General features: G+C 41.2%; 1 protein-coding gene across 2 annotated transcripts in view; it reads left to right on the top strand.

Annotated features, from left to right (window-relative positions):
- Rcor1 (REST corepressor 1) overlaps window positions 1–20923 on the top strand; it is an 87852-nt gene extending 66929 nt beyond the window's left edge. Inside the window, exons 6-13 of one of the 2 annotated variants that reach the window (XR_012907756.1) lie at window positions 1015–1133; window positions 3075–3153; window positions 4805–4999; window positions 13190–13267; window positions 13456–13513; window positions 15235–15464; window positions 16861–19768; window positions 19819–20923. Coding sequence is in view for 1 of the 2 variants with exons in the window: in XM_075948398.1 (XP_075804513.1) it covers window positions 1015–1133; window positions 3075–3153; window positions 4805–4999; window positions 13190–13267; window positions 13456–13513; window positions 15235–15464; window positions 16861–16902 (801 nt within the window). In the remaining variant the exon portion in view is untranslated. Of the gene's footprint in view, window positions 1–1014; window positions 1134–3074; window positions 3154–4804; window positions 5000–13189; window positions 13268–13455; window positions 13514–15234; window positions 15465–16860 lie in introns of both variants that reach the window. The other variant, XM_075948398.1, reaches the window with a different exon arrangement.
- Window positions 20924–22736: the final 1813 nt, after the last annotated feature.

The following is a 22736-nucleotide window of genomic DNA, read 5'->3' as shown; positions in this document are numbered from 1 at the left end:
ACCCTATAGCTGCAGTCCTCACAAGGTTAAGCCAACAGAAAGGATCTTTGATTGTTTTGGAAGGAATATCTCAAATCCCTGTCTGTCTGTGGAAGGTGTACTTATTTTTTCCTCTTCAGAAAGCTATTGATACACGTCAGGCTAACATTTACTCATGCTTGCATTGAATGTTAAAATGAATTTGTAGAAGTTAAACCTGGAGCTGGAGAGATGACTCAGAGTTTCCTTCACTTGGTCATGAAGACCAAAATTTAGATCCTAGAACCCACATAACAAGCTGGACATTTTATACATATCTATAACTACAGCCTCGATGGGGGAGGTCACAGATTTGCTGGCGCTTGCTATCTTAGAGTGGCTGGGCATGGTAGTCTGCACCTTTAATCCCAGCATTTAAAGGCAGAGGCAGATGGAACTCTCTGAATTTAAGGCCAGCCTGATCTCTGGAGTGAGTTCTAGGACTACACAGGGACCTGAAAAACCAAAAAAGAAAGAAAATGTCATATTTTGAAAAATGCAAAACAAGCTAATTGTTTTTGTAGTTATTTTTTTTTGTAGTTCTAACTCTGTTATGGATTTTCCTTTTTTCATAGTGGATAGATCATAAAAATATTCAATATTGAAAGCATAAAATACAATGTGAAACTCCATAACTTCAGTTCTGAATAGCTGTTCTAACTGCAAAGAAGTTCATTGAATTGTATGGTTTTGAGTCTGGTTAATTTTACTGTGTGATTTTTGTTGTTGTTACAACCTTTTTATAATAATGTTTAAAATTTTTTAAAAAGAAATGCATTTTAAGAGGATTTTTTTCCCCTTCCATACATTTTATGTTTTCTTCAAGACAGGGTTTCTCTGTAGCCCTGACTGCCCTGAAACTCATTATGTAGACCAGGCTGGCCTCAAACTTGCATACATTTTAAAATATAGGAAAATAATCCTTATGAAATATGTCTTAAGCACATTTGATTAGTACTAGCTTCACATGTACACCAACTTACTTTTTGCATTTAGCTTCCTGATAAGTCCATAGCAAGTCTGGTGAAGTTTTACTACTCTTGGAAGAAAACAAGAACTAAAACCAGCGTGATGGATCGTCATGCTCGGAAGCAAAAACGGGAGAGAGAAGAGAGGTAAGTGTTCTGCTCGGGATGTCATCTGAGCACTTGGTTCTAAGAGCTGGGGGGACAGAGAGGACAGGCAGTATGACAGGGTTTTCCTTGTACCAGAACTCACACAAAGTTCTTCAGTTGCCTTCCTCTGAGAGACTGTAGATATGAAAGTCCCTCTGTAGATCTCTGTTCTGCAGTTGGTGAACTTTTAACATGTTCCTTCCTTCCCCTTAAAGGTGACACCCTTAATTAAAAAGGGATTTTGTTGTTGTTTCATGGGCCAGATGTTTTTATTTTAGGTATTGACTATGATAACAAAAGTCTTTTGGTTTGTGCTTATGTTTAACTTGCTATAAAAGGAAGAAAAACAATTTAGATTTTTATATCTGTTCCTTACGTTGTTGCTGTAACAGAAGCATCTCAGGGAAGAGGAGAGCAGGGCTGGTGGCAGGAGCTTGAGGCAGCTGATGTCCTTCTTGTTAGTTAGCCCACAGACGGTGTCGCCATAGTCACAGTATATAGTTTCCCTGTGACCAACCTGATGTAGAGAATCTCCTGGTGAGTCTAGATCCTGTCAAGTGGAAAACGAGTATTGACCAGTACAGTCCTTGACTATCTGTGTCTGGTGTGAGTAACAGAATCACTTCATTATCTCTTAGAAGGAAGGGTATTGGTTTGTTGTTGCTATTAGTTTTGATTTCTCTTTCACGCGCACGTGCACGTTCTTGCTCTCTCTCTTGTTTTCTCAGCTTCGCAGTGCTAGGGTGCTGAACCTAGAGCTTTACACATTGCTAGGACTCTACCCCTGAGCCTGCCTCCCAGCCTGGACATTGATTGTAAGGCTAACTCATTAAGCTGTAGGAAGGAAGGATGTGTCTTATCTCTTGCTTCCTCAGTGTACATACAGCACAGAACAGTGGAAATGGGTGGTGGTTTGGGGGAGTGCAACATGGAGTTGGTGCTCCCCTGGGAAGGATTCCTGAGACAGTGTGAGGTTGGCACTGAAGACATTGTGTTCTGCCCCTACTGCTGCTCCCCTGGTTTTAACTGGGCAAATTAGGATAACTGCTTGACTTCTGAGAGACTCAATTATCTCTTTTTTTAAAGATGGAGTTCTTTACTACCTCAGGCAAAAGCATTTGAAGTGCCATACCAATGTATTTATAAAACTTAATTTGAAAATATCAATTATACAAGCCATTAGAAGCCATGAGTAGAGAGCACAGTCTGTTTGCAGTGAGGTGGAAGCTCATACTGCACAGCTTTCAGTGTTGTCAGGAGATCTTTCCTGCCCGTGCAGTAAATAACTATGAAGAAAAGTAGACAGACGCTTTCTGCGTTTGATAATTTAGCTGAAAATTAAAAACACTTGATAATACAGAGGAACAACATTTTATTTAGATTTGATTTGGGCAATTAGAAACGAACTAGTAGTTCTTCATCACTGAGACTAAAACAGTGGTTTTCAATCTGTGGGTCGCAACCAACCCCCTTTTGGTTAGGGGCAAACAACCCTTTCATAGGGGTCACCTAAGACATCCTGCATATCAGGTATTTACATAATGATTCATAACAGTATCAAAATTACAATTATGAAGTATCAAGGAACAGTATTAAAGGGTTACAGCATTAGGAAAGTTGAGAAACACTGCCCTAAAAGAACTACAAGGTTGGGAATCTATATGAATTGAAAAAAGTTCATCCTAGCAGTCTTTAGATGTATAGAACAATTTTAGAATAAATTTTTGTTTTGTTTTGTTTTTGATTTGGTTCCTCTGTGTAGCCCTAGCTGTCCTGGAACTTGCTTTGTAGATCACACTAGCCTCAAACACAGGTCTGCCCGCCTGTCTCCCAGTGCTGATATCAAAGGCATGTACCACCTCACCTGGCCATATGTTATGTTTTTATGTGAAATAGAGTTAATACAGAATAAACTTTCAGTAATTTGTTCTTATCTTCCAGTGAGGATGAACTGGAAGAAACAAATGGAAGTAACCCCATTGACATTGAGATTGATCCAAACAAGGAAAGCAAAAAGGAGGTATATTTCTCCCTAATACTCATAGGCAGTAAATGTCATAACTAGTTCTACCAGTGTCTCCTGCCTCTTGTGCAGTAGTGTATTAAGTGCTGAGTCCAAAGGTTCACATGGAACGTTATAGATAGTAAGTCCTTGCTACTGTGAATAATACTGAATTAATGAGTCATATATCTAAATAGTTGTACACTTTTTCCATTAAAATCATTCCTGAAAGTTGAACTGTTGCCTCAATATATCCTATATGCGTATTACAGCTCCTTAAAGTAGACTCACTGAAGTAGGGTTCATGCATCCTCTATGGATGACCAGTCTTCAGGGACTCACAGAAGTCCCTGAATAACTTGGTCCTCAGGGATAATAGAGTGAGATTGTTTGGAGAATGAAGTGTATTTGGGATTCTGCTTTGTTTTGGTATATTGTTATTTGTTAGGTTTTTCAATAACACATTTTAAATGAGCATTTTTTTTTGTAATTTTGCCATATTTTGTAATTCTTTTTTTTTTAAAGATTTATTTATTTATTATGTATACAGTATTCTCAGTGCTCTGACTGCAGGCCAGAAGAGGGCACCAGATCTCATTACAGATGGTTTTGAGCCACCATGTGGTTGCTGGGAATTGAACTCAAGACCTTTGGAAGAGCAGGTGGTGCTCTTAACCACTGAGCCATCTCTCCAGGCTTGTAATTCTTTTTTATGTGGCACAAGTCTAACTGAAAAAGAAAATAGGTTAAATCTTAGTTTAAGTGTAAAATGTTATTAGAACACACGTGACCAATAAGTAATCTTTATGAAATAGCATAATGTTACACAGAATATAGTTTATTCTACTCATTACTTATTACCACACATTTAAGGAATTTCTATTACCATCATTGTTTGATTATGTTTCATTATTTCATTTTAGTCTTTTAAAATATAAAGCAAAAGGTTTACTAAGTGTTTGGCTTTATCCTTGAGTATTACCCCCACACACACCGTTTTTTTTGAGACAAGGTCTGCTATAACCCAGGTTGGTCCCAGCCTTAATATGTAACTGAGACTGACCTTGAAATTCTGATTCTCCTGCCTACCAAATGTTGGAATTACAGATATGTCTCCACCATGCCCAAATTAAAATCTTATGCTTAAATGATGCCTGTAAAACAGTCATTTTGTTACCAAGATTTTGTATTTTTTGTTACTGAAGGTTTTCTTATTAGAGAAAGCACTCAAAAAATTAGCTCAATGATTTTAAAAATGAGAGCACATTTGTAGGGAAAATTATGTAAGCCAATCTAAAAGCTAAATTGTATATATCTTAATGGAAAGGTTAACAACCTCCCCTCCCCATCCCCCCACACCCACCATAGGTGATCTATGTCCTGCAGTCTGCTTTGCTGGAGGTCAGAGTACTCACTCATCCGCATGTAATATAAACAGCTCATAAGAAAGCACAATTGCTTTTTCTTTCCTTGTGTTCTTATTATCAGAGGCCTGAAGTAGAAAAGAGTGTTCCTGAAGTGAAGTGTTCACAGATAGCTTCCCTTTAGGATGCTCAGATAAGAATGGTGATTGTTTTAGGTTGTTTGGGGCCATGTTAAAGATACACACTACCATCCATTTGACATTTTTGTTTTTTAATTTCATTTATCAAATATGTATATCATACAGGTGCCTCCTACAGAGACAGTTCCTCAGGTCAAAAAAGAAAAGCATAGTACACAAGCTAAAAATAGAGCAAAAAGGAAACCTCCAAAAGGAATGTTTCTTTCCCAAGAAGATGTGGAGGCTGTGTCTGCTAATGCTACTGCTGCAACCACGGTGCTGAGACAGCTGGACATGGAGCTGGTCTCCATCAAACGACAGGTACCTGCCAGCCTGGCTTGGTGAAAAGTTGGCTTGCACACTAGAATGTCCTCACTGTTTATGCAGGCCTTCCAGTCTTAGAGATGTCAGAAGAACATTTCATTTCTCTTTTTAAAATATATGTTTATTAACATTAAGAGTGGTGAATATGCTGTGATATGTGTGGAGGTCAGAAGACAGCTTTGGGCGGTTATTCTCTGCTTCTGCCTTGTCATGGAGTCTGGGGATTGAACTCAGGTTGCCAGGCTCGCAAGGCAACTGCTTTTACCTGCTGATCTCTCTTAATGCATCACCAAGAACATTTTATTTCCAAGGATTTAGGCAGAAGATTTTGAGTATGTCCCTTCCCTTTTAAAAATCACTTTTAAATTGAGCTATTTTATAGAGAGAAATGCATATGGCATTTATATAAATTAAATTTTATAATTTATATAAATTAAAAGCTGCTGTGTATGTGTATACACCAATGATTTTTACAGCATCAACCCACTCAATTAACCTGTCTGGGCCAGGACATGGAACGTTTTCTTTAGTACCCCTTTACCAATATTCTCCTCAAGCCTCAGAAGCTCCATTGTGCCCCTCATTCCTGACCCACCTCCCAGGAGAGGACCACTCTTATAATTTGTTTGGGTTTTGTTTTGTTTCAAGGCAGGGTTTTTTTTATGTAGCTCTGGTCGTCCTAGATTTCACTTTGTAGACCAGGCTGCCCTCAAACTCAGAGATCCGCCTCTGCCTCCAAGTGCTAGGATTAAAGGTTTATGCCACTACTGCATGGTTGTGTGTTGTAGAAGGAGCAGTGAACTTCCTGCCGCTCGGCTAGCTTAACCCCGAAATAATTACACAGAAACTGTATTCATTTAAACACTGCCTGGCCCATTATATCTAGTCTCTTTTTGGCTAACTCATACATCTTGCTTTAACCCGTATCTAGTAATCTGTGTATCACCATGGGGTCGTGGCTTGCCGGGAAGATTCTAACCTATGTCTGTCTTGAGTCGGAGAATCATGGCACCTGCCACACTTCCCTTCTTCCCAGCATCCTATTCTGTCTACTCCTCCCACCTAATTTTTGCCCTATCAAAAGGCCAAGGCAGTTTTCTTTATGCAACCAATGAAAGCAACACATAGAAAGAAGACCCTTCTACACCAGTTGTGTGCCAGTTACCTTGGTTTCTCTCCCTCCCTCCCTCCTTTGTGTTATTTTGTTGTTGTTTTTTTTCTTTTCCGGAGCTGAGCACTAGAAAAGCACTCACCACTGAGCTAAACCACCAACCCCCACTATTCTGAAACACAGTCTTGACTGAGGCTTGTAGTGTGGTCAGTGGTGGAGCACTTGCTCAGTGTGTGGGTACCTTGGGTGATGGTTTCCACCATCATCAAAAGAAACTTCACAGGGGCTGGAGAGATGGCTCAGTGGTTAAGAGCACTGCCTGCTCTTCCAAAGGTCCTGAGTTCAATTCCCAGCAACCACATGGTGGCTCACAACCATCTGTAATGAGGTCTGGTGTCCTCTTCTGGCCTGCAGACATACACACAGACAGAATATTGTATACATAATAAATAAATAAATATTTATAAAAAAAAAGAAACTTCACAGATTGTTTCAGTCTACTTTTTCACATTATCAAAAAGTAAACGTAAGATAATAATTACTTTATGGCTTTCTCTCAGCGTGTAAGATGTGCCTGTGTTTTATAAAACAAGTTACTTTTGATCTATTCTTTTTCTTTGCTATGTAAATAGCCTACTAGCAATACATTATACTATGGCAAGCATTTGGGTCGTTTCTATTTGGGGCCATTACACAAACTGTTATCATGAATGTTATGTATCTGGTGCATTATGCATGTGTCTCTGTAGAGCACATTTCTGTTGGATTCCCTTTAGAGTCGAACTGACAGATCATATGTGCAGGGAAAATAGTCTTGTCAGTGTGTATGTATTTTGGTTGTACCATACCAGCATTTCCCACCTACATCCACTTTGGACTAAGTTGTGTATTACAGGTGAAACCTCCCTGACCTCTACTCACTTGTACCACCTTCACCCTACTAGTTATGACAACAGAAATATCCCCAGGCATTGTTGAATCTCCTCAGGGTGACACAGTTGTCTCTGTTGATAATAGCGGTTTTACATTGTTGCAACCAGTTGTCTTTAAATTGTGGCTTTTCTCCTTGGGCTTTGTTGCCATGTCTACCCTGTTAGTTATTGGTTGGCCCTTGGGCTGTCCTCTTTTTATAGTATGTCTGCCCAGTCTTTGTCCTTGGTCTCTTACTGGACTGTTGATGTTTGAATGATTGAGGCCTCAAACTCACCATGTTCCCGTCTCTGCCTCTATATTTCCTTATTGAATTTTTTTTCAGGTTGTGGGTTGTTTCCTACCTGTCTCATTAGATCATTCACCACTGTGTCCTGTCCTTCCACTCTCTTAATGGCATTTTCTGAAATTCATTAGTACAGTTTTCAGCCTTTCATCTCAGGTTGGTAGTTTTAAGTCCTGGTCGAAACCTTCCCCAGGGACTAGAGAGCTGACTCAGGGGTTAAGAGCACTTGTTCTTACATAGGATATGAGTTTGATTTCCAGCACCAACAATGGTAGTTAACAACCATCTGTAACTCCAGTTTCTGGGGAACCAGTAAATCAAGGGAATCTTCTGACCTTCACTGACACCAGGCATGTACAGGATGCAGAGACAGGCCAAACACCTACACACATAAAACAAAAATAAAGAAATCTTTTTAAAATAAACCTTTCCCCAGGTGGTGAAGATTTGTTGAGCATCATCTTAGCATCATTGTTTCAGCTTCTGCATTTTGATTTCAGTCTACTTAGAAATGTGTTCCTGGGTGTGGTGTTACGTGTGAGTGTGTAACTATGGGCATCGATTTCACAAGATTCTTTTTACTGAGAGGGCTTTTGTTTATTCCCTGCGGTGCAGTGAGGCCTTTGTCTAAAGACAGATAAGTCGATTTTGTGTTCTTTGTTCTGTTGTTAGTCCTTCACAAATGCATAGTGTCCTGATGTGTGTTTTACAAATTTGTTTGTGTAGCAGTAAAGTTTCCTAGGTCTTAATTATCCTTGGCCCTTTGTATTCCCATATCAAATTTGTAGCACTTTTCAATTTTCAGGAAAAAAGGAATTCTACTAGAATTTTGATTGAGATTTTGTTAATAGCTATCAAATTAATATCTTTTTTTTTTTTTTGAGACAGGATTTCTCTGTGGTTTTGGAGCCTGACCTGGAACTAGCTCTTGTAGACCAGGCTGGTCTCGAACTCACAGAGATCCGCCTGCCTCTGCCTCCCAAGTGCTGGGATTAAAGGCGTGCGCCACCACCGCCCGTCAAATTAATATCTTTATTGGGTTTTCTGTTGAGTAGAGATGGTGTGCCCCTCCACCTATTCAGATCTTTAATTTTTTTTGTTGTGTCATTTTTGATGTGCAAGGCTTAGAATTATTCCAAGATATTTGGTACATTTTGGGATATTCTTATAATAGAAGTTTTTTGGTGGGAATGGGTTTGTGATAGGAGTTGTGCTGGAGATTTCACACAAAGGCAAGTACTCTACCACTAGCCAGATAGCTGGGTCATGGATATTATTTTTTTAATTATTTTTATGGTTATTTGTGCCTTTTATGTAGAAAGAGCTCATTACTTTAATTTGATTGCATAGTGGCATTTAAGTGGAAAAGTCAGCCTCACAATCTAGAATAATAAGCCTTTCCTCACCTCAGGGTTTCTTTCTTCCCCTTCCCTTCTCCTCCTCTCTTCTCCTTACCTTCTCTTCTTCTTTTCCTCTTTCTCCTTCCACCTCTTGATTAGTTAAGAGTAAGTGGAAACCAGCAGTCAAAGGTGGTCAGACCTTGCTGGTGGTCTCCAGAAGGGTGAAATTGATAACTCGGTCTTTCCTTTGATTCAAGGAGGCACAGAACAGGGAGCCAATCATCATTCCAGAGTTAGGAAGTTACAGCTCTGTAGCCTGCTGCCAGCACAGCCATGCTTGGATCCTAGGAGAATCACTTAATCTTCCTAGAGCCCTCTTTTCAAATGAGGAGATTAATCTTTGAGGGCTGATCCTTGCATTGTCAGTGTTGCTTTTAGTGGGAGAGCTCTGCTGAACACGGATCCAGTGGTGAGGAAAGAAGAGGCTCCCCTCTGTTACTAGTTGTGCAGGAAAAAAAACATTCTTTCGGTTTTTCTCAGCAGGGTCAAGGACAAGAGTGTTTTTAATTTGAACTAGTTACTCAGGTTGGCACCGTGTAGAGGGAGGGCTTAGAGCCTATCATGGTAGTGAGGAGGCAGGTGCTTAGCAGCACTTCTAGAGTTAACATGACAGTTGATAGTCAGTCACAGGGATGGTTACTTTGGGAACCCTAAGTTCGCTGGTACATCAAGGAAAAACCTCAGAGAAAAAGAAAACCTGATTAGCATCAGTTCAAGGAGTTCCACTGTCAGGCTGTCATAGTTGCTATTGTAAGTTCTTCTATCCAGGGACACTTAGGGCTCCAGTTTTTTTTCTTTTTTTCTTTTTTTTCTTTTTTTTCTTTTTTTCTTTTTTAGTCTGTTTCCTCTGAGAGTCTCAGCTTTTTGCTGTTGCCTCCTATGAAAGCTGCGGAAGCCATTTTGTAATGCTCGAATCTATATTCAGGGAAGTAAGAAAAGGAGCCGGAGGAAGGGAAAACAAAGGCCTATACCAGAAGCCCAGATAGCTGCTTGCCAGCATTCATGCTCTTCTGGTGTTTAGAAACAGGGCACCTTTGAAGACAGTGAAGTGCGAAGTGTCAGCTTCCTCAATGGCTAAGCTTGTGGCAGGAGATCTTCCCTGAGTGGAGAATGAATGATCTCACAGGAAAGAAGGGTCCCTGTGAACAAGATAAAGGTAAAACAAATAGTATATTTACCTGGGAGGTCCAAGTAGACCACTAGGCCAGCCACGTAGGTTACTTTGTTTGTTTTCTCCTTAAATGCTATACACAGCCATATTCTGATTCTTTTTTTTTCTTTTTCTCATTTTTTTAATCGATATTTATTGAGCTCTACATTTTTCTCTGTTTCCCTCCCTGCTTCTTCCCTTCCCTTTCTGCCTTCCCCCAAGGTCCCCATGCTCCCAATTTACTCAGGAGATCTTGTCTTTTTCTACTTTCAACTTCCCATGTAGATCAGAACTATGTAAGGTCTCTCTTAGTGTCCACATTGTTGTCTAAGTTCTCTGGGATTGTGGTTTGTAGGCTGGCTTTCTTTGCTTTATGTTTAAAAACCACCTATGAGTGAGTACATGTAATAATTGTCTTTCTGTGTCTGGGTTACCACACTCAAAATAATGTTTTCTAGTTCCATCCATTTTCCTGCAAAATTCAAGCTGGTGTTATTTTTTTCTTCTGTGTAATACTCCATTGTGTAAATGTACCACATTTTTCTTATCCATTCTTCTGTCGAGGGACATTTAGGCTGTTTCCAGGTTCTGGCTATGACAAACAAAGCTGCTATGAACATGTTTGAGCACATGTCCTTGTGGCACGATTGAGCATCCTCTGAAAATATACCCAAAAGTGGTATTACTAGGTCTTGAGGAAGGTTGTTTCCTAGTTTTCTGAGAAATCACCACACTGACATCCAAAGGGGCTGTACCAGCTTGCATTCCCACCAGCAATGCAGAAGTGTTCCCTTTTCCCCACAACCTCTCCAGCATAAGTTGTCATCAGTGTTTTTGATCTTGGCCATTCTTACAGGTGTAAGATGGGATCTCAGAGTTGTTTTGATTTGCATTTCTCTAATGACTAAGGATGTTGAACATTTCCTTAAATGTCTTTCAGCCATTTTAGATTCCTCTGTTGAGAGTTCTCTGTTTAGGTCTTTACTCCATTTTTTTCATTGGATTATGTGTTCTTTTGGTGTCCAGTTTCTTGAGTTCTTTGTATATTTTGGAGATCAGACCTCTGTCTGATGTGGGGTTAGTGAAGATCTTTTCCCATTCTGTAGGCTGTCGTTTTGTCTTGTTGACCATGTCCTTTACTTTACAGAAGCTTTTCAGTTTCAGGAGGTCCCATTTATTAATTGTTTCTCTCAGTGTCTGTGCTGCTGGGGTTCTATTTAGGAAGTGGTTCTCTGTGCCAATGTGTTCAATTATATTTCCCACTTTCTCTTCTATAAGGTTCAGTGTGGCTGGCTTTCTTTGATCCATTTGGACTTGAGTTTTGTGCATGGTGATAGACATGGGTCTGTTTTCATTCTTCTACATGTTGATATCCAGTTATGCCAGCACCACTTGTTAAATATGCTTTCTTTTTTCCATTTGATATTTTTTGCTTCCTTGTTAAAGATCAGGTGTTTGAAGATGTGTGGATTGATATCTGGGTCTTCTATTCGGTTCCATTGGTCCTCCTGTCTGTTCTTATGCCAGTACAAGGCTGTTTTTAGTACTGTAGCTCTGTAATAGAGTTTGAAGTCAGGGATTGTGATGCCTCCAGAAGTTCTTTTATTGCGCAGGATTGTTTTGGCTATCCTGGGTTTTTTGTTTTTCCATATGAAGTTGAGTACCGTTCTTTCGAGATCTTTGAAGAATTTTTTTGGGATTTTGATGGGCATTGCGTTGAACATATTCTGATTCTTAACTTGGTTTCCTTTCCAGTTGACAAAATGTTGACAACTAACCTCTTTTATTCTTACTCTAAATTCTAGATTCCACCTCTCCACCCATCTCTGCTGATTTTTCTGGAGACAAGGTTTACTCTCTATCTCAGGCCAGCTTCCAACTCTTATTCCTAGTCCCAAACTTATGAGTGTAAGACATGATTTCCACAAGTGTGGGACCAACCTGGGCTACAGAGTAAGACCCTGTCTCTAAAAACAATCTATCCCATAAGCACTTGACAAAAATTAAATTTTAAAAGATTATCTGTCATGTACACCTTCATTTCCTAGCACTTAGGAGGTGTAGATAGGAGGATCTCTTGAGTTTGAGCTAGCTTTATCTACAGAATGAGTTCCAGGCTTGCCAAGGCTACATAGCAAGACTCTGTCTTGAGAAAATAAGACAAATATACCAAAAAAACCAAAAAGGTAGGGGTGTGTGTGTGTGTGTGTGTGTGTGTGTGTGTGTGTGTGTGTGTAAAAGGCTGTTTATCCTGGGTATCTGAGTTCCCCACAGCCTACCTGACAGGAGAGAAGCAGCTGGGTAACTTTGACTTCTGACCTCCACATGTAAGCATGCTCACACACACATAATACTCACATACAGAGTATTTTTGTTTTTGTTTTTTCAAGACAGGGTTTTTCTGTAGCTTTTGTGCCTCCTCCTGGAACTCACTCTGTAGACCAGGCTGGTCTCAAACTCACAGAGATCCACCTGCCTCTGCCTCCTGAGTGCTGGGATTAAAGGCGTGTGCCACCACTGCCCACCTAGTAATTTTTGAAAGAAAGAAAGAAAAAAATAAACAGGCTAGGAAGCAGAGCCTGATGACATACACAGGCTTGTAATTCCACTATTGCGGAGGCTGAGACATGTTCAAGGCCAGTCTAGAGTACACTGCAAGTTCCAAGTTAGTCTAGGCGATTCAACAAGACTCTTGTCTTAAAAGTAAAAAAAGGGCTGCATGCACATTTATGTTGCTATGTATTAGTGGTAGAGTAAGGTCTTTGGCTGGTCTCCAGGGATAGGGTATACCTTGCCTTTCCTACTCTAAAGTCTCTCTTTGAGTTTGAATGTTCCTTTGCTGCTAAGATTTCTTTTTTTAGTGAAAAAAAAATTATCTGCTGCTACTGAGTATCTTTGTTTTATTTATCAAAATCAACCTGTTCTTTTCTTGGCTTTCTTACTGCTTCTATGGTTTTTTAAAAATGAAAGCTGTTAAAGTTCAGAGTTCCATTCCCTCACACAATGTGGAAATGCCCCATTCTTGAAGCTCCAGGGCAAAGGCATGCCCGTTGTCTGTCCTCTGCTGTCTGTGGGAAAGTTATAGTAACAAGGCTTGGTTCCTGTCCTTGTCTTTCTCTCCTTTCTCATGACTGGGCAGAAATATAAAAACTAGGTATGCTGAGTAAGCAAAAATATAGGAAAAAGATAATTTGTGAGAAGATAAAGATGGTATACGTGGTCAGTTAGGTTTGTGGGAATTTTGCCATTTTCCCCACCAAAGATGTCTTTTCTAGTATTTTTTTTTTAATGAAACTCTTTTCTCTCTTAGATTCAGAACATCAAGCAGACGAATAGTGCTCTTAAAGAAAAGCTTGATGGTGGAATAGAGCCGTACCGACTTCCAGAGGTAGGATTGTTTATCTCAGAATCAGGGCTGAGTTTTTGTGCTTGAAATTCTGAGTTTACATGTCTGTTTTGGAAAGATAGAGACAATTTTAGGAACCTAGTTCATATCAAAATCCAGGCACAAAAATATGTTGATTAAGCTGCCATAAAGATGCGTGTAATAAGTTGACAATCCATTTGGATATCTAGGTCGTTCAGAAATGCAACGCGCGATGGACTACAGAGGAGCAGCTTCTCGCCGTTCAAGGTATGGGGGCTCTGCTACGCACATGGGAACTGTGGTCAATGTAAGGGGAGTATTAAGTTCTGTTCTTCTCTCCCTTTACTCATGTGGAAGATTACAGTATCATAGCTGTATCTGTCTCCTTGATGTGTGACTTGCATGCATGTGTTATTGAGGATTGAGCCTAAGACTATGCTAGGCAGATGCTGTACCACTGTGAAACATCCTCATTCCGTGTTTTTAATTTTTGAGACAAAGTCTCACCTTTTGCTCAGGCTGGCCTTGAACTCTAAATCTTCCAGCCTCAAACCCTCAAGTTTCAGGCCTGTGTAACCCTTTCCCATTTTTAAAAATTAACCTGAAAGCCACAGTTGTCTAGGAGTGTGAGTGTATTGTATTTTACAATTGCTTATTGCAGTCTGAGTGGGTGAGTACACATCTCAACTGACAATGAGTTTTCACTTTATTTATTCGTTTATTCATTTGCTATTTTTGATTTTTCAAGATAGGGTTTCTCTATGTAGCCTTAACTGTCCTGGAATTTTAGTCTAGGCTGTCCTCCCACTCACAGAGATCTGTCTGCCTCTGCCTCCTAAATTCTGTGATTAAAGGTGTGTGCCACCACCACTGAGTATTACTTTTTTTTTTTCCAAGACAGGGTTTCTCTGTAGCTTTTGGTTCCTGTCCTGGAACTAGCTCTTGTAGACCAGGCTGGCCTCGAACTCGCAGAGAGATCCACCTGCCTCTGCCTCCCGAGTGCTGGGATTAAAGGTGTGCGCCACCACCGCCTGGTGGAGTATTAACATTTTAAGACAAGAAATGTTTCTTAAAATTAAGATTCTGAAAAGGCAAAACAGAATGTCCACAGCCATGAGGCACCTGACTGGAACCTCAGGAATTTGTATGATAATAACGTGCTTTAAGAAAGGTTTCTAGGTGTTGGAGAGATGGCTCAGAGGTTAAGAGCACCCACCGGCTGCTCTTCCAGAGGTCCTGAGTTCAATTCCCAGCAACCACATGGTAGCCCACAACCATCTGTAATAAGATCTGATGCCCTCTTCTGGCCTGCAGACATACATGTAGACAAAACACTGTATACTTAATAACAAATAAATAAATCTTTTTAAAAAGGTTTCTAATGGACAGGATTTTTACTAAACTTCTGTGCTGTCACCTTTAAGTTATCACTAAAGGTGATTGCCGTGCTTTTTATGCTCCTGTAACATGCTAAGATAGTGTCTGTGGTTAAAAGCCTCTGTGGTATGTTACTAGGATAAAGAGGTAAGCGGTAGTTGGGGTTTTTGTTTTGTTTTGCTTTGGGGGATTTGGGTTTTTTTTTTTTTTTGGTGGGCTTTAAGTAGTGAACGCAGGTCCTTAGCAAGTGCTTTACACATTCAGCCATCTCACCAACATAGTTGTGGTCTTTAAAATGGCTAAGAGCACTGGCTGCTCTTGAGAGGACCAAGGTTCAATTCCCAGGACCTACATGGCAGCTTATAACCATTTGTCACTCTAGTTCCAGAAGATCTGAAAACTCCTCTGGCCTCTGCAAGCATGAGGGACATACGCAGTACACAGATATACATGTGGGGGAAAACTCTCATATATATATATATATGTATATATATATGTATGTATGTATGTATGTATGTATGTGTGTATATACACACACACACACAAATTTAAAGATGGTTTTTATCTTATACTAAAAATTATTTTTAAATAATATTCTCTTCTGTCCTTAGCCATCAGGAAATATGGGCGAGATTTTCAGGCAATCTCAGATGTGATTGGGAACAAGTCAGTCGTTCAGGTGAAAAACTTTTTTGTAAATTATCGGCGCCGCTTCAACATAGATGAAGTTTTACAAGAATGGGAAGCAGAACATGGTAAAGACGAGACCAATGGACCCAGTAACCAGAAACCTGTCAAGTCCCCTGATAGCTCCGTCAAGATCCCCGAGGAAGAAGATGAGGTAAGTCTGAAAGGGGTGGTCTCCCTGCAGACCATGCTCAGGGCTGCTGAAATATCTTATATCACTCAGCAGCTTTTACCTATAAATAGGGTAGTGTGCGTCCTAACTCAGGTAGCGCATTACTGTGGCCTGCAGATACCATAACTCCATTCTAGTTTCCTTCCACACTTATAGTAATGAGTGGTGTCCTACAACTCAGGCAAGTCTTAAGTGTTAGGCCATTGTTAGGGGCTGCTGTCCTTCTGGATGGGTCTGCATGCCTTTAGAAGCTCTTGAGGGATGTCCAGCAGCCACCTTCCAGCTCTTGATGCTGTCCAGGGTTGGCTAGCTTAAGCTGGTAAAGACACTTCTAGGTCTCGTGGCTGCTGGGACTTCTCTGACAACTGGCATTGCGATTTTGGAGATGGTGACCCTGTTTTCATCAGAACTGTCAGGAAGGAAGATAGCTAACCTAGAGACATCTGTCCACTTCCACTTCCTGTGTTAGGATTGCTTACCTGCTGCCTCTACCCAACCCTCTACATTTCTGCCTCCTCTCCTACAGAAGATGTACATGAAGCCAACGCCAGACAGTCATTATAAACCTGGATTTGTTCAGTAGTCCAATAACTAAAGGATTGATTTACCTTTCTGGGGAAATTTGCTTTCTCTGTCTTCCTTAAACCACTCAGGTGTGATTTGGAGTTGATTGGCTTGTAATGTTTGTATGCTCTGGCCTGGAGAGCACACTAACGAATACATTGAAGGAAAGTGAGGTCACTTCCATGCAGGGCCTCAAGATGATTCTCTCTGTAAGGAAAGCATTGCAACATAGCCACTCTGAGACTAGATTCTTGAGTACTTTCTGCACTAAAGTCTGTATAGTGTGTGCACTGAACCTACACATTTCCAGTATGAGCAACACTCAATCTCAAATTATCCTGGTGTAGGGCCAGTCCAAGACCCAGGAAATAGAACATCTAAGCAAAGTGAGGTATTTTCACCTTTAGCAGTAAGTTTTGCCTAAGTATTAATTGTTGCTTTAGAAACACATTAACTTCTCTAAATACCCTGGGCTTTTTCTTGTAGGAAATATAGAAAAGTTAGGGGCAAGAAGGGCATGTAATTATTGCTAGAAATACCCGAGCAGCCATGTTTTCCAGGTACTGTGTTGACATGCCCCTTAGCTATTTTATCTAACCTTATGGAGGAAGCATCATTATTGTATAGCCTCTGCAGATAGGGAAGCTCAGAAAGAGAAAAACTGGTCGGAGGTGGACTAGCACTCCCCGCCCTGGGAGCATGAGTGCTTGCAGTGCAGGTTTGCTGAATGTAGGCTGCTCTTGTTGGAGTGCACCAGAGCTAGTGTGTGCTGATTGCTGTTCTCACTCCTTCCTTTCTTTTTCTCCTCTTTCAGGCTGCTTCTGTCCTTGACGTAAGATATGCATCTGCCTCATGAAAACTGCTGGTAGCTTTGAACACTTGGTATGGACGACATGTTATCCAGATATCAGGTATTACAAGACATCACCTAGCCATCTGCATCACATCTCTGTGGACAAGCAGCTATTACCAAAAAAGGCATACACTTCCAGTCCTGTGCTACATCTGCCTTAATTCTTTGCTCGTTCCTCCATGTTGGCACGACTTCCCAGAGAGCTCCGTTGCATCTCATTCTGCCTAAGGGCTGGGGGACCCACGGCCTGCACACCTCCCACAAGTCTGGGACCTACCCTCCAGTTGGCTCCCCTGAGCCCCATCAGTGGCAGCTCTCCCAGTCAACAGCTTCAGAACAGGTAGTCTTGAAAGGCCCAGCTGTGTTCCTGCATGGCCTGCAGTTTCTACTTTGTGCATAGTGTAATTCTCAGAAGGCCCTGTAGACCTTCTAGAAAATTTCTCCCCTTCTTTTGTGGGGCAGCCACCTAAGTAATATCATGCTTCTTTGGAAATCCCAATCCATTGGCAGACCACATCGTAACGTTTATCATACTAACATAACTCCCGTTTTTCCCTAAACAGAGGCAGAATTATGGCTTATAAATCAGGTGGCTCCTCCTCCTCTTTCTCTCTTCCTTAACTCTTTCCCTTTTCTCCTTTTCCAAGAGGTAAAAGCTCATTTGCAGCAACTGTCCTTGGACATTGTAGCTTAATGGGAACATGGACCTCAATGCTTTCTGCCTCCAACCTTCAGCATTGGAATCCCAGGATGTGGGTGCACCCCATCTCTTGATTCCCCAGCTACCACTATCATCACCCAACTCGGAGAGATTTGGTTCATATCACTGTACCTGGTGCTTGTACATTTGGAATTGGTGCCTTCTCCTTCTGGCAACCATGTTATCAATCACTTTTCTGTTCAAGTGTCTTATTTAAAGTTTATTGCTTGCCAAAGATGACATCATTGAGGTGTAGCAGATGGGGAGAGCTTCTGCAGATTTGACTCGAAATGTCAGGTCAGCTCAGTAGAGGACATGAGGGGAGCGAGGATGGTTTTCTAGATGCTACACACCATTAGCTCTCGTTTTCTTGGTGTGCCTGGCCATTGTATGTCACTCCATGTGTCCTTTTGTGTCATTTGTATACTAGTGTGATCATACACACACCGTCCCCTCTCTTTTAGCAGCAGATAGGACAGAAAAGTGATGGATGTGTTGCTTAGTGAGACCAGGATGAGAAGAAACAATCTACAGAGTGGTATGTGATGCCATCTGTTTAGACTGGGAACAAGCAAAGATTTCTGATAAATGTTCTGAGATTTCCAGAATCACTTTTGCTCTCTTACCAGACTGTGGGCCTGCAGGGGGTTGAGGAGCAGCCGGTCAGACAGCATTCATGGCCAGTTGAGACTGGACTAACCATGTGGAAATATCTTGCGTTGTTGTTTGCAGTGTTTGAATATTTTTTCTGCTTTCAATACCAAAAAGAAAAAAAAAGTAAATGCTTTAAGGTATGAACGGAATCCTTAAGAGTTTAAAATATGCAATTAAAATTCGATGTTTTTACTCCTAAGCACCTTCCTTTTTCTTTTTCTTTTTTTTTTTAAGTTAGCTGATTTTCTCTTCAGAAAGAGGTTCAGCTATAGAAATCTAGATTGGGGGTGGGGTGTACATTCTTTCTGAAAAGTCTGGAGAAGGGTCATTCCAAAGGAGAGTACAGAGGGACTTTCTTTATCCTGTCCCACACCAGGTGCCCATTGGTCAAGAAGAGCCTGTAGAGCAGTGCCGAGGCACAGCCCACTATCCTGCGTAGGAACTGTTAACAGAGTAACACTAGTAACAAGTCAGCTTTTCTTTGTGTTTTTACCATAAACCTGCTGTGTAACAGAAAGGGGAAGGAAAACATGATGGGGTCAGGCGTCAGCCTACACTTTGCATATCACTCACAGGGACACTAAGGCTCCTGATAAAGCCCTGTTCGCCTAGCTTTTGGCATGTCCTGTCTCCAGTGAGCAGAAGCAGTGTGGGTAGTTGCTACAATGGCTTTCTCCTTCTGCCAGTGGCTCTATATCCGTCTTTGTGCCCGGGCTACTTTCCTTAAGATTTGTTCTCGGCAGTGCTTAGACTTCATGATCCTTGGACAGTGTGGTAAGCAGAGAGCTGAGCCAGGCACCAGGCTCTTTCTGTACTGTCTCCTGGTTCCTAGCACTGATGGCCTCCAGCCGTGAAGTCCCGCGAAGTCAGGCATCAGAATGATTATGGTCAGAGGAGCTGGTTTTGGCTTTTTCTCCAAGGGAAAGAGGCATACCATTTTCATTTGACAAAGGGGAAGTGGTCTTTGCCTGGCTGCTGTTGGAATGGTCTTCATGTTTTAAACGTTTCATGACACAGTCTGCAGTGATATAAATCCAAGAAATCACTTAGCTTTCAAAGCTGAGGGCTCTGGTCTTGAACTGTGACTGTTCAACATGTCAAAAATTAGGTGTATCAGCAGGTTAGGTTTGGACATGATGCCTGCTTCTGATGGAATGTCACTTAAGCTTTGTGTTCTTAAAAATTATCAATGTGAATGTCATAATTATATATTTTTCTGGGAAAATCTAAATATAAGTTATTGTGCAAAATATAGTATCATGGACACAAATAATAGTCTAACTTTTAGTTTAGAGATCCCTAAAGATATAAACTGTATTGCATATGCATTAAAAGTTTGTTTTATTTAATTTTATGTAGACATGTAAAGTGTTTAGGTAATTCTTTTTGCGTATCCACTTTTTAAACACCCTGTTACTTGAATATTGTGTTGACTGGTCAGCATCAGTGATCAATTCTGTAACATAGCTCTTTAGCTGGGTTCCCCATGCCTGGGTTGTGCTGATCAGTGTAGTGGTGCACGGTCAGGTGCTGTATCAGCAGGAGCAGAGGTTCGGGTAGTGTAGTGGTCACGGTCAGGTGCTGTATCAGCAGGAGCAGAGGTTCAGGTAGCACTCCCACTGCCTCCTTGTTTATATCAAGACGGCTCCCTAAAGACGGCTTTTGACAGTTTTTATAAGACCCACCCAATGACGGTCACAAACCTTAATCAACAAACAAAAGGCGAAAAGCTTAGTGTGGTGGTCTAATTAAGCAGTTATTTTCTGTTTATATACAATTTCCTCAGTACTACACACCACTCTGAGTGAGCTCATTGTCACTTTAAAATTGCAAATATACCCTGCTTTTATCTTTCTGAATATCAGATGTACTATGGTATAATTGCACACCAAAAATAAGCCCAACAGTGCATTACACTAACTGGATCCCTGCTTTCATGTGAGCAAAGGAAAGACAGAGCAGAGCCTGTCTTCCTCTCGTCTCTATCCTGTTTGTACACCTAGTGACCCAGGATTCAAATTTTTAGCATCAAGTCAACTTTGCCTCAGATTGACTAAAGACAGTTAGATCATCCGAGCCTAATGACAGTGTGCAATGCTCCTCCCGCCACTCCCTGGGTCTTTGCAGCTTCTCCTCACTGTAGTAAAGCACAATTGCAGGAAGTTACAATTCAGAAGGAAGGTCAGTAGAGTCTATGCATGTTGTAAAATAATGAGTGTTTACAGTCACCTTCTCTAAAATGAAAATTTATACTGGAGTGGATAGCATTCCATTATGTAGACTTAAAACTTTGCTAAGTGCTTTTTAGATTGCTTAAAAGTTTTTCAAGATTTTAAAAGATGTATAAGGTTAAGTTTGCAAATATAACGGAAATGCTGTATATCTTTTGGAGTGATAAAATTCATGTTAAAATTTTAAAGAAAATATGTTGTAATAATGCTGTTGTAAGTAATATTTCCATGTCTCTCGTTGCTTGTTTTCTAGTTCAGCACAGTCATTGTGGTGAATGTCCATAGCATTATAACTGCTTAGCCATTGGATTATAACATTTGTTAGTGGAGATTGGGAAATTTATTTGTGAAATTCTGCAGAATTCATTTTTCTATTTCCAATATTTGCTGAAGTTAAATAAAAATTTTCAAGCCATTGATGTAATAAAATATGAAACAAAACAATTTTCTGCATCCCCATGTTTTCCTTACTACAGAGTGGAGTGTTCTCCTCGCTTTCCAAGCAGGCCTTGGGTTTCTGATTGTATTATTGCCCCAGCGCTAGACCCTGTGAGATAGACAGCTTGGGAGGGTGCCCGTGGCTGTTGCTCTTAGCTTTTAGATAGAGCAGACTTCCTGTCTGAAATGGGGTCAAGAAAGAGTCAAAAGGAAGACTAAAGGCCAGCACCCCCATAATCCCCTGTAAGGTCCTAGTCCCCAGTGACCTAAAGACTTTTGCTAGGCCCCACCTTTCAAAGGTTCCCACCTCACTTCCTGTCAGTTCCAAACTGGGGCCTAAACCTTTATTTAACAAATGAGCCATTGGGTGGTACTTGGTCTACACTGCAGCAGGTCACTGCTACAGGAATCTAAGCTCCAGGACAGCCAGCTGTTACACAGAGAAACCTTGTCTTGGAAAACAAAAAACAAACAAAAGACCAGCTTGAACGGGAACAACTCTTTCAAAGACTGGCAGTGTATATAAGCTTCAGGTAGTCAAGGGAAAGCCATGGGTCCCCAAGTCAGAAACAAGAAGACTTCAGGTCCAGGCCTACTTCCTCCAGTCTAAACATAAAGGGCAGGTAACTGCAGGGTCTCCTCTTGTTTCTTACCTCACGTGAGATTGCTGCTTGCTCCTAGCCCTGACTTCAGCGCTTCCAAGTGGGAGACCACTGGGAACTCTCCAGAGCTCCAGGACTGCCTAAAAGATGAGTTATGTCTTTAAAGCAGTCTCTGGTTTGTACTCTATGAGAATGGAGCAGTATTAAAGAAAGGGCTAGGGGCTGCTATAGCTGCTGGCCCACAGCCCCCATGCTCCATGTACTTAACTAGTAGCCAGTGTCTTGTGCTCGTTTTGAAGGGAGGGTTGTGTGTGCCATTCCACATGGTCAGATCTCTTGCCGTAGCGTCAAAGCCATAACTGCTGTGCACTCCACTGACTTCACACTTAGGCTGTCAAGGCTCCCTTATAGGGGAATCTCAGTTTATTCTCTGGTTCTGGGCTATGTGTCCTTTCTCTCTATCTCACAAGTGGGAACACAGCACCCCCTGGGCAACCCCTGGCCTTTCTCGTTCATTCGTTCTCCCTTCTCACCACCTGTGATAACATGCTCACGCAACGTTCACCATTGTCCTCTTTTTGAGCTGTTTTCCTCAGTGACGTCTAATCCTCAGCATTGCTCGCCTCTCTCCTCTTCACTCCACTATAATCAGGAACCTGCCTGTCATTTATTTTATATTTATATATACATTTATTTATATTTGTTATGTATATGGTTATTTGTGTGCACACCAGAAGAGAGCTTTAGAGTCCATGGTACTAGGTTATAGACAGTTGTGAGCCACCGTTGTAGGTGCTGAGAATTGAACCCAGGAACTCTGTAAGAAGAGCCAGTGCTCTGAACCATTAGACCAACTCTCCAACCCCAGTCAGGAACCTCTCAACATAATTCATCTGTCTCAGAAAAATACATAGCCCTTCTTGAATCCTGCCTTTAAGGACTGACTTTCTATGCTTTTCTCCACCAATGCAGTCCTTTTCATGGTCCCCCTTCCGCTTTCTGCACACAGCAGATTCCTGGGCTTCAGCCTCTGAATGTCACTTGGCTGCACTGATTTCTGCTGCTTATAAAGAAGTGTTTTACCCAACATTTAGTTGAAGGCCAGCCCGGGCTATATAGCAAGACTCTGTTTCAAAAAAACCAAAAACTAAAGGCTAGGTGGGACTTGGCTCAGTGACAGGGCATTTGCCTAGTGTGTACAAGGCCTGGGCT

Source organism: Microtus pennsylvanicus, chromosome 14 (assembly GCF_037038515.1).
Source record: "Microtus pennsylvanicus isolate mMicPen1 chromosome 14, mMicPen1.hap1, whole genome shotgun sequence".
Classification (NCBI taxonomy): Eukaryota; Metazoa; Chordata; class Mammalia; order Rodentia; family Cricetidae; genus Microtus; species Microtus pennsylvanicus.
The sequence above is the reverse complement of the archived record's forward strand: the minus strand, read 5'-3'. Positions and strand labels throughout refer to the sequence as shown.